The following is a 10150-nucleotide window of genomic DNA, read 5'->3' as shown; positions in this document are numbered from 1 at the left end:
GAACATGGGGGGTGGGGGTGGGAAGCGGCTAATGGATGTTCTCAGGTGCTTGGCCCTCCTGCCCTGCTAAGAATTAGCGGTAACTCAATATGAGAAGAGACTTCTGAGCAGAGGTTGGCAAGCTTTTCTTTCTAAAAGCCACTTAGTCAATGTTTTAGGCTTTACTAGCCAAAGTCTCTATTGGAACTATTCAACTCTAATAGATCTGTCCTATTATAGGGGATAAGCAGCCTTAGATTGCAGTAAATGAATGCATGTGGCTGTGTGCCAATAAAACTTTATTTACAAAAACAAGTTGGGGGCCGATGTATGCTGATTCCTGCTCTAAGCAAAGGGAATAGATGAGCGAGAGCCCAGAGTTGCTGAGTGGCCCGAGGAGTTCTGAGCGTTGGAGTACTGGGTGTTGGCGTACCAACAGGGTCATGCAGGCCCTCAGTGCAGGGGACCTTGTCTGGGACGTGAAGCCGGGAGGACATGATCACATTCCATGAGAGCTAGAAGGACTCTGGTACCAGGCGACGGTGGGATAGAAGGAGCTGAGGCCAGAGGCTGTTACTGCCGCCCAACGGGAGAGGGTGCAGCTGGAGGCAGGCCGTGATGGGGATGGGGGATCCAGCCCTCTGTCTTTCTGGGGACTCCTGGCGACCCCCAGCCCCGCACTCGAGGACCTCCGGCTCTCTGCCTCTGTTCATGGCCCCAGGGACGTGGGCCATGGCTCTGAGGTGACCCCGGGCACCCTCTCTTTCAGATGTGAACGAATGCACCAGCAGCCCCTGCAGCCAGGAGTGTGCCAACGTCTACGGCTCCTTCCAGTGCTACTGCCGCCGCGGCTTCCAGCTCAGCGATGTGGACGGGGTCACCTGCGAAGGTGAGTCTGCTCTGTGCAGCGCCTTTGCGGGTGGGCCGCTTGCTTTCCCCTCCACCTGAGACTTACTGGGTGTCCTTTACCCGCCCTGAGAGTGAGGTTGGGAAAGAAGCTAAGCCACTCGCCATGTTTTTCGTTAATAAACACGTAACGGTGGTGATCACCGTGTGTGCCGGGACCCCCAGGGGTGAGGAGGGGGCTCGGGGCCACCCACATCCCTGACTTTTGAGGGCCCCTCACTGGCTTGGGCCCTCCTCCTCAGCATGGGGTGTGCCCCACACTCTCCAGGGAATCGGAGGATGAACCCTGGTGATGAGTCAGAAGCGCTTCCTATAGCGCCTGGCCCAGCGAGGGCTTGGATGCTGCTGGGCTTGTTGCCGTTCTGGGAGGGTCTTCATCAGCACGTTCATAATGCTGAGCACCAGGGCCCCTGCCAGTGCAGGCTCCTGACCGGTGGCAGGGCTCCTGACCTGGGGTCTTTCTGAAGCCCTGCCTGTCCCCTCTGCTCAGCCCCCCATCCCGCCTCCTTCCCCACATGAGCTTGCTGTGTGGCCCGAGGCTAGTTCCTTCCCCTCTCTGGGCCCGTTTCCCCTTCTGATGTGATGATCTCCGACGCCGCCCCAGCCCCTGCACTTCGAGGGCTCCCATGTCCAGCTGGCCCTGTGCGGCTGCCCTCCCCGGCCCCAGCTGGGCCCCTCCCCAGCCCCTGCACTTCGAGGGCTCCCATGTCCAGCTGGCCCTGTGCGGCTGCCCTCCCCGGCCCCAGCCTGGGCCCCTGGGAACACGCGGCCTGGCCTGGGCCACACGGGCGCTGAGGGTGGGCCTTGCTGTTGCAGACATCGACGAGTGCGCCCTGCCCACCGGGGGCCACATCTGCTCCTACCGCTGCATCAACTTCCCCGGGAGCTTCCAGTGCAGCTGCCCCCCGACTGGGTACAGGCTGGCCCCCAACGGACGCAACTGCCAGGGTGAGCGAGCTGGGCTCCGTGGGTGCAGGGCACGCTTGGGGCTCTGGTGTTGGGGCTGACCTGGCCACACCATCGGTGGGGTGCATTCAGGGAGGGGAGGGGAGGCCTCCACGGGTACCCTGGTCTCCCACACCTGCCCCCACTCCCAGCACCCCTGACCACAGAGGGTTCTGAGCCCTCCACCCTGCCCTCGGCAGCCCCAGGGCTGGACCAGGGGCTGATGGCCTTTAGGAAGAGGCCCGCCTGGGAGGGAAAGGGAAGTCCTCACCGAGGACTCTTCCACAGCACGTTTGCTGAGTTCACACTCAGTCATTTGACAAACCCCAGACCTTGCTAGGTGTTAAGGGCAAGCAGTGAGCAGATGGTGGAGCTAAGGTCCCCACCCCTGCCCAGACGAGGGGAGGGTGTGGTCTGGCTGTGTGACAACTCCAGGGTCTCTAGGGCTGGGAGGGTCCATTGGGGCTGGGGGTTGGCTCTGACCTGGACGGATGAGGGGACACTGGGCTCCCATATGTGATGTGCTCCGGGGTCATCCTGCGGCCCGTGCCTGTCCTGGTAACGGGTGCTGAGGAGATCTTTGTGAGCGAGTGGCCTGCCTGGTCACTGCCTTACCTCCGGGATCCGCCCCGAGGCGGAGTCTGGAGGTCAGATCTGTCCGGCCCCTTCCTCCAGAGCCCCCACATGGGCTGGTGACCCAGAGGCTCTGGAGGCTCCGGTTCTGTAGATGTCATTTCTGGTTTTGAGGAAGGTGACCCTGACCCAAGGCAGCAGCTGGGCGTGTCCTGGGAGGCCCCTGCAGCTGGTCCGGGCTGTTTTCACATTTCTGAGGGAGCAGATAACTTCCCTGCCCCGGCCAGACTCCCTCATCACAGCCCCGGGGTCCTGCCAGACGCAGCAAAAACACATTCCTGAGCCCCGGCTCTGGGCCAGTGAGATTAGAAGTGTTACTTTCTCCACTGAGGTCAGGCGTTCGGCCCCTCTTAAGAGATGCCTCCTGGCTTGGTGATGTCCCCTGGGCCCCACCATTTGGCTGATCCGGAGAGTTGTGGGCAGGGGGAAGGCTCCCATGTCCAGGGTCCAGCCCAGGCATCGCTGACCCTGGACACCTGGCACAACGTAGAATCGCACTGGGCCTCGGTTTCCTCATCTGTAACACGGGGCTCGCAGCTTCACTCTTTCCTCGCTGGGATGTTCTGAGTCACGTAAGGTGAGGGCGATGATCCTCGGGAGCTGCGGAGAGGCGCTGGCTGGTCAGAGCGTGGGCCCTGGCGCCAGCCTGCCCGGGTTCAAAGCTCGGCTTACAAGATGTTTGCCCTTAGGCCAGCTCCCCCCAAATGAGGGAAACAGTCCTTGCCTCAGTGAATTGTTAGGAGAATTAAGAGAACTCGGTGAAGCATTTCCAGGGCATCAGAGTGTTAGCTGTAATCATTGTTATGCTCATTCCAGGGATTGTGAATAATCAGTAAACGCTATAAATTAAACGTCCTAGAAATAAAAGAGCTGGCACAGGGCGCTGCTCCAGAGAGCTGTCAACGGAGGGCAAGGATGGCCCGATCCCCACCCGACCCTGGCTGGTGGGAGGCCCCAGCACCCCCGTCTGTGGGTGGGGACTGCTCGGGTCGCCTCGGCCTTCACTGTGTTGCTTTGGTCTGTTGCAGACATTGACGAGTGTGTGACCGGCATACACAACTGCTCCATCAATGAGACGTGCTTCAACATCCAGGGCAGCTTCCGCTGTCTGGCCTTCGAGTGTCCGGAGAATTACCGTCGCTCCGCGGACACGTAAGTCCCTCGGCCGTCAGTTGTCTGTCTGTGTCGGCCTTCCTGGGGGTCCGCCTCCCAGCCTGGGCAGGTGGTTAATGAGTGTGCCCCCCGCAGGGGTCTCGGGAAACTCGACCCCAGATTCTCAGGCCCCTGAATGCCAGGGAGACTGGTCACAGATACCAAGGTCTCCCAGGAGCTGGAGGTCGGCGGGCCTGCTCTCCCAGCAGCCTGTGCGTGGAGCCAGGCAGAACCCAGCCCTCTTGTTTCCCAGTGGGAAACTTGGTCTGGGGACAGCTCTCTGGGCCTCAGTTTCCTCATCTGTAAGGCACAAATGTCAGAATGCTCTAAATCAGGTGAAGGTGGCGATGACGCCAGGTGGGCCCACGTGACAGGTTGAGGCGTCAGTATTAGGAGAACCCGTCTGAAAGCCGGACTGTGTTCAGCCCAGTGGCTGTGGGAATCGTGTGGAAGATTCCGTGGCCATATGCCATGTGAGCCCACCGTCCCAGGCCCCTGGGCTGCCTGCAGGATGTCAGGGATCCCCCTTCCCCAGGGAGCAGTGAGGTCTCTGGGTCCACCGCACACCATCCTGGTTTTATTTCGTCTCGGTTAGCACCATGGTCAGTTGTTTCAGGAAAAGCTCCCCGGTGGGAGACAATCTCAGGAATGTGCATACGTGAGCTGTCCTCCAGCCCCTGGACATGGCTCCAAGCCAGCACCCAGCCAGGCTGACTGTGGGCTTGGCCCCTTGACCTTGAGCCTGCTCCTCCCACCGGAGGATCAGTACACCAGGCCCCAGCGTCCACTTGCTCAGCCCCAGGGCCCTGGCTCCTGGTTCTGGCCTGGCCTCCAGCGTGTTGAAACCCTGAGCAGGTTCCAGCCAGACTCAGACAGCCCAGGCCCTTGGCAGCCTCGCCGTCCCCCGGGGCTGCTCTGTGCCCCCACCGTGTTTTGTCTACTTGGAACCCAGCACCCGCTTCCTTCCTGGGCTGGTCGGGAGAGCGCTCCAGCACTGGGCTTGCCAGCGCGCAGCCTTCCAAAGAGGCTGTGGTTACGCAATGGCCAGCGGGCGGTGGCCCTCCTCTGGTTAAGGAAGCCCGTGTCCTTCATGGAGGCTGTGCTGCCCTTTGTCATTGTAAGTCCCCCCTCCCACAGCTCCGTCCACCTCTGCTGTTTGCCGCCGGCCTCTAACACACAAGCCAGGAAAGTAAAAGGCAGGAGGCTGCCCTGTGCGGGTCTTCACGCCTCCTGAGCTGCGGCTGGGCGGGTTGGCATTGCGCGCCGAGGTTGTGTGAAATCTGCAGACCTCCCTTCGGTTGCTGTGCGCTCTGGAAGCCCTCGCCACCCTCAGTGTGGGAGAAACTTCCTGACTTGCTTGGGGAACATTCATCGCAGGCCTACTGGGTGCAGGCACCTGGGCTGAGAGGCCCCCAGCCCCTGCCCACTAGCAGCACTGCAAAACCAGCAATGGCCAGAGTTCAGCGGTGCTGAGACCAAGGAGGACCCCCACATAGCTGGGGTGGCGGCAGGGGGTGCTTGGCTTAGGCAATGCTTAAATGAAGCAGGAAGAACTGAGGCAGGCAGAGAGGGAGGGGGTGGAGGGCACGACCACAGTGGGGTGTAGACACCCATGAAACAGAAGGAAGGAGCTCCCAGCAATGACCTGGGGTGTTCAGCAAGGAGCAGCGTAGCCTCACTGAGCGGCTGATGCCCGAAGGCCTGGTCTGTCCCCACCTCATGGATTCATCGCCTGCTCCCTGGGCTGGTAAAGAGGGGGATCGTCATTCTTCATAAATAAGGGCAGGACGTGGGCCCACCCACTGTAAAGGCGAGAGGCAGCAGGCAGCTCCCGGGGGCCCCTCCAGGGAAGGTGGCTGCTGTATGAAGGCCCATTCCTGCTCACTGGTGCCACCCAGCGGCACAGGCGGAGAATGGAGCTGAGAGGGTCCCGACCTGAGGAGGCCAGGCGAGGCCCATGACTGTTCTCACCACCTGGGATGCTGATACGGCTTTGTAGTCAGGCAGGTCCCCTCATGTCCTCCATGTCCTCAGTGGTACAGGGAGTGGGGACGCCCCCCTTCTGGGCTCCTGTTGGATGACCTGTGACTGTGGGGCAGAGCCCGCTCCATAAAGCTCGCTCCAGTTCACTTCTTGCGGGGTGTGGGTGGGCACCCCAAGGCCTATTTTACTGGCAGTCTGTGGCTCTCCTGTTCCTCAGTGCCGTGGCCTCGGGCAGTCTCTTGCCACCCAGGAGCCCTTGCTGCATCTGTCATCCCTGCTTGGCAAGGCCTTGGGGACCAGTGAGCACCGGCAGGGACGAGCCCCAGGCGCCAGCCCAGTGAGCGCTGGGCTTAGAGCGCAGTGGTGGCCAGGAGGGCGGTCCGCCGGCTGCGGTTTCCTCTACCCAGCGTCAATGCAGAGGCTCTGCGGCCTCCCTGCAGCCTCACTCTGGGGGCCAGCCGTGTGGCCGCTGGGTTCCTCGGCCCTCCGATGGGCCACATGGTCACGGGACACCACTGCTGCTCCCGGGAATCTGTCTGGTTACAGTTTCTCCTGTTTGGGCCCCTCTTGAGGAATCACTGACCAGCCTGGAGTCCAAGTCGAGGGCTGCCTGGTCCAGTAGGGGGCTTCCTCAGAGGCCACGGGAGCACTGATCCCTTAGTGGGAGCACAGTGACAAGTCACTGACAAGTGACGTCAGTGGAATTTTCTGTTTTACAGCCCATGTCTTTCCTCTTCACAAATCCTCTTAAAGAACTGGTTCTATGACCTTGAGAACGCGGTTTGTACTAGAGCTGTACTAGGAAGGCTGGAGGCAGCCCGTCTGTGGTTGCCATTCAGCGAGAGCGGCTTGTTCAGGGCCCTCGAGGGGCAAGGTCGAAGCCTCCCTCGCTCTCGCTGGGCCTCAGCCTCCCTCTCTCCATGCGGTCTCCTGGGCAGTGTCCCTGGTGACCAAGGGCAGTAACTGGAGCATGGCCAGCAGGCTGGCCACAGACCACAGGGCTGGGCCTCGCGGACCGAGCAGGCTGTTCAGATCCTGACCACACAGTCCCCCCTGCCCTGCCCGCCTGAGGGGTGTCCCCAGGTCCCGGCGCCTGGGGTGGAACTGGAAATCCTCTCTCCTCAGCGGAGCCTCCTGAGACTCATGGTCTCGGAAGGCAGAGCGGGCTGGGCAGCCTTGGTTCTTGGTTGGCACGGCTCTTGGCCTGAGGGTGCAGCTGCCGGCAGACGGGGTGAGGCCCTGCCCTGGCGGCTCCTGGGGCTTGTCTCCAAGAGCGTGAAAGTCAGGGACAGCGGCAAGCGTCACCCAGCCTGGGGTGGCCAGAATGGCCCTGTGTCCCGGGAGAAGGACAGGGCCTTGAGGACCTTTTTTGTCTGGTATGTGGTGGCTTTCAAAATTACTTTTTCATGGAATGTGGGGTGTTGTGACTGAAAAATTGGGGCACATTTTTCTCGTATGCACGATGAGGTAGACACCGAGGCGCGGGGACCAGGGGCTGGCTCTCCTCTGCTCTGTGATAGATGTGGTGATGGACCCGCCTCAGTCTAGACCAGCCGTGGGCAAACTACGGCCCGCGGGCCGGATTCGGCCTGTTTGAAATGAATAAAACTAAAAAAAAAAAAAAAAGACCGTACCCTTTTATGTAATGATGTTTACTTTGAATTTATATTAGTTCACACAAACACTCCATCCATGCTTTTGTTCCCGCCCTCCGGTCCAGTTTAAGAACCCATTGTGGCCCTCGAGTCAAAAAGTTTGCCCACCCCTGGTCTAGACCCATGAAGACCGTGCCCTTCCCCATCTGCAGGAGGTTTGCCAGAAGCAGCAGCAGGTGTTCAGGCGATTCGGTACATCAGGGCACTGCTCGGTAGAAAGGTTGATGTTGAAACCGATAAGGAAAATGGGGCCATGCTGATTCGTGCACATTTGCTCAACACACAGGAGGTGCCGCGCCCATGCTGGGCACGGAGATAAAGCCAGGGCGCCCGCCACGCCCTTGGGCAGCGAGTGGCCTAGGAGTCAGGCTGAGAAATGCCCAGTGCCAGGAGGGCTGGGGGCTCTGTGACTGACTGTGGGGCTGGGACTATGGGGACCCGTGAGCAGGAAGGCATGTCTGGCTGGCTGTGTGTGATGGCTGCGGAAGCTGTACCAGGACGTCATGCACACTTCCCGTTCCCCGTTATCCACATGTGCTGGGTCAATGTTTCCAAATCAAAACCCTGTCCCTGGAGAGGGGACAGGCCACACAGGTGGGCAAGCTTAACGCACTGAAGGAGACTAGCGCCACCTGCTGGCCAGGCCCACAGGGCCCTTTCTAAAGCAGCTGCGTCTGCATGCAAGTGTATGTGTGTGCATGTGTGTGCATGTGTGTGTGTGCGAGTGTGTGTGTGTGCAAGTGTGTGTGTGTGCATGTCCCTGGAGAGGGGACAGGCCACACAGGTGGGCAAGCTTAACGCACTGAAGGAGACTAGCGCCACCTGCTGGCCAGGCCCACCGGGCCCTTTCTAAAGCAGCTGCGCCTGCATGCAAGTGTGTGTATGTGTGTGCATGTGTGTGCATGTGTGTGTGCGCAAGTGTGTGTGTGTGCAAGTGTGTGTGTGTGTGTGTGCAAGTGTGTGTGTGAGAGAGAAAGAGAGAGAGAATGTAAAGTCTTTAAAGTGGGACAGGCTGACTTGCCTCAGCCACTGACTGCGGCCTGGAGTCATGCACTCGCGGAGCTTGTCTCCCGTCAGTGGAGTGAGGAGAAGGCTGTGAAGGGAAGTGAGCTGGTGGGATGGGCAGCGTGAAGCCGCACTGCCCAGGTCAGGTCGCCTGGAGCGCTCCCATCGGCCTGGGCTTGCCTGTCTCTGCGGCTGGGCTGTCTCGGGCCCAGGCCACCTCTTCTCCTACTTCTCCCTCTGCTCCGGGTTCCCTCCCAGGCATGGCTCACTCTTCGGTGTGCCCGTTCCTCACATACCTGTAGCGCCATGAGCCCACCCCAGGGCCAGCCTTTCTAAAACTCAGGCTGGTCAGGAGAGAGGGCGCCATCATTCCTGATAGAGAGGCTGAGGTAGGCGGTAAAGGAGACCACGCTCACTTTCCACGTGAGTGTTAAATAAGCCCAAGTAACCCAGCACGATGGAAACTCACCAAGCTGGTGGGGGACGTGATGGAAGACGAGGGCGGTAGATGCTCCAACTGGAGAATTTAAACAGTCCACGTGGCAGGACTTCCTGGGCTGGTCGGCCAAGGCCTAGGGGCTCCACCTCCACTCTGGTTCCTAAGGCAGCTGTCTCCACAGTATGATGGGCCTGAATGTAGGTAGCCCCTGCCCCCATCCTGTCACAGGAAGTGAGAACCTGCCCCTATCGTCACAGGAAGCTTTAACCTGTCCCCATCCTGTCACAGGAAGTCAGAACCGGTCCCCATCTTGTCACAGAAAGTCAGAACCTGTTCCCATCCTGTCACAGGAAGCTTTTACCTGTCCCCATCCTGTCACAGGAAGCTTTAACCTGTCTCCATCCAGTCACAGGAAGCTTTAACCTGTCCCCATCTTGTCACGGGAAGCTTTAACCTGTCTTCATCCAGTCACAGGAAATGAGAACCTGTCCCCATCCTGTCACAGGAAGCTTTTACCTGTCCCCATCCTGTCATAGGAAGTGAGAATCTGTCCCCATTGTGTCACAGGAAGTGAGAATCTGTCTCCATCCTGTCACAGGAAGTGAGAATCTGTCCCCATCCTGTCACAGGAAGTGAGAATCTGTCTCCATCCAGTCACAGGAAGTCAGAACCTGTTCCCATCCTGTCACAGGAATTGAGAATCTGTCCCCATCCTGTCACAGGAAGTGAGAATCTGTCTCCATCCAGTCACAGGAAGTGAGAACCTGTCCCCATCCTGTCATAGGAAGCTTTAACCTGTCCCCATCCTGTCACAGGAAGTGAGAATCTGTCCCCATCTTGTCACAGGAAGCTTTAACCTGTCCCCATCCTGTCACAGGAAGGGAGAATCTGTCCCCATCCTGTCACAGGAAGGGATAATCTGTCTCCATGTCACAGGAAGAAGTCAGAACCTGTCCCCATCCTGTCACAGGAAGTGAGAACCTGTCCCCATCCTGTCACAGGAAGTGAGAACCTGTCCCCATCCTGTCACAGGAAGTGAGAACCTGTCCCCATCCTGTCACAGGAAGTGAGAACCTGTCCCCATCCTGTCACAGGAAGTGAGAACCTGTCCCCATCCTGTCACAGGAAGTGAGAACCTGTCCCCATCCTGTCACAGGAAGTGAGAACCTGTCCCCATCCTGTCACAGGAAGTGAGAACCTGTCCCCATCCTGTCACAGGAAGTGAGAACCTGTCCCCATCCTGTCACAGGAAGTGAGAACCTGTCCCCATCCTGTCACAGGAAGTGAGAACCTGTCCCCATCCTGTCACAGGAAGTGAGAACCTGTCCCCATCCTGTCACAGGAAGTGAGAATCTGTCCCCATCCAGTCACAGGAAGTGATAATCTGTCTCCATCCTGTCACAGGAAGTGATAATCTGTCTCCATCCTGTCACAGGAAGTCAGAACCTGTCCC

The 10150-nt window shown here is 59.3% G+C and overlaps 1 protein-coding gene and 1 long non-coding RNA gene across 2 annotated transcripts in view; one reads left to right on the top strand and one right to left on the bottom strand.

Annotated features, from left to right (window-relative positions):
* The window catches only part of FBLN1 (fibulin 1), an 89542-nt gene that overhangs the window by 39869 nt on the left and 39523 nt on the right, over positions 1-10150 (top strand). Inside the window, exons 11-13 of the mRNA XM_014533168.1 lie at positions 728-868; positions 1702-1833; positions 3492-3615. Of these exons, the coding sequence (XP_014388654.1) occupies positions 728-868; positions 1702-1833; positions 3492-3615 (397 nt within the window). The remainder of the gene's footprint in view (positions 1-727; positions 869-1701; positions 1834-3491; positions 3616-10150) is intronic.
* LOC106724747 lies at positions 8954-10143 on the bottom strand. The gene is made up of 3 exons (XR_001360588.1): positions 9679-10143; positions 9462-9585; positions 8954-9430 (listed from the first exon to the last, which is right to left on the bottom strand). It is a non-coding gene; the product is annotated as an uncharacterized LOC106724747 (long non-coding RNA).

This window comes from Myotis brandtii, unplaced genomic scaffold (assembly GCF_000412655.1).
Source record: "Myotis brandtii unplaced genomic scaffold, ASM41265v1 scaffold952, whole genome shotgun sequence".
NCBI lineage: Eukaryota > Metazoa > Chordata > Mammalia > Chiroptera > Vespertilionidae > Myotis > Myotis brandtii.
Note: the sequence above shows the minus strand (reverse complement) of the source record. Positions and strands in the feature narration are given on the sequence as shown.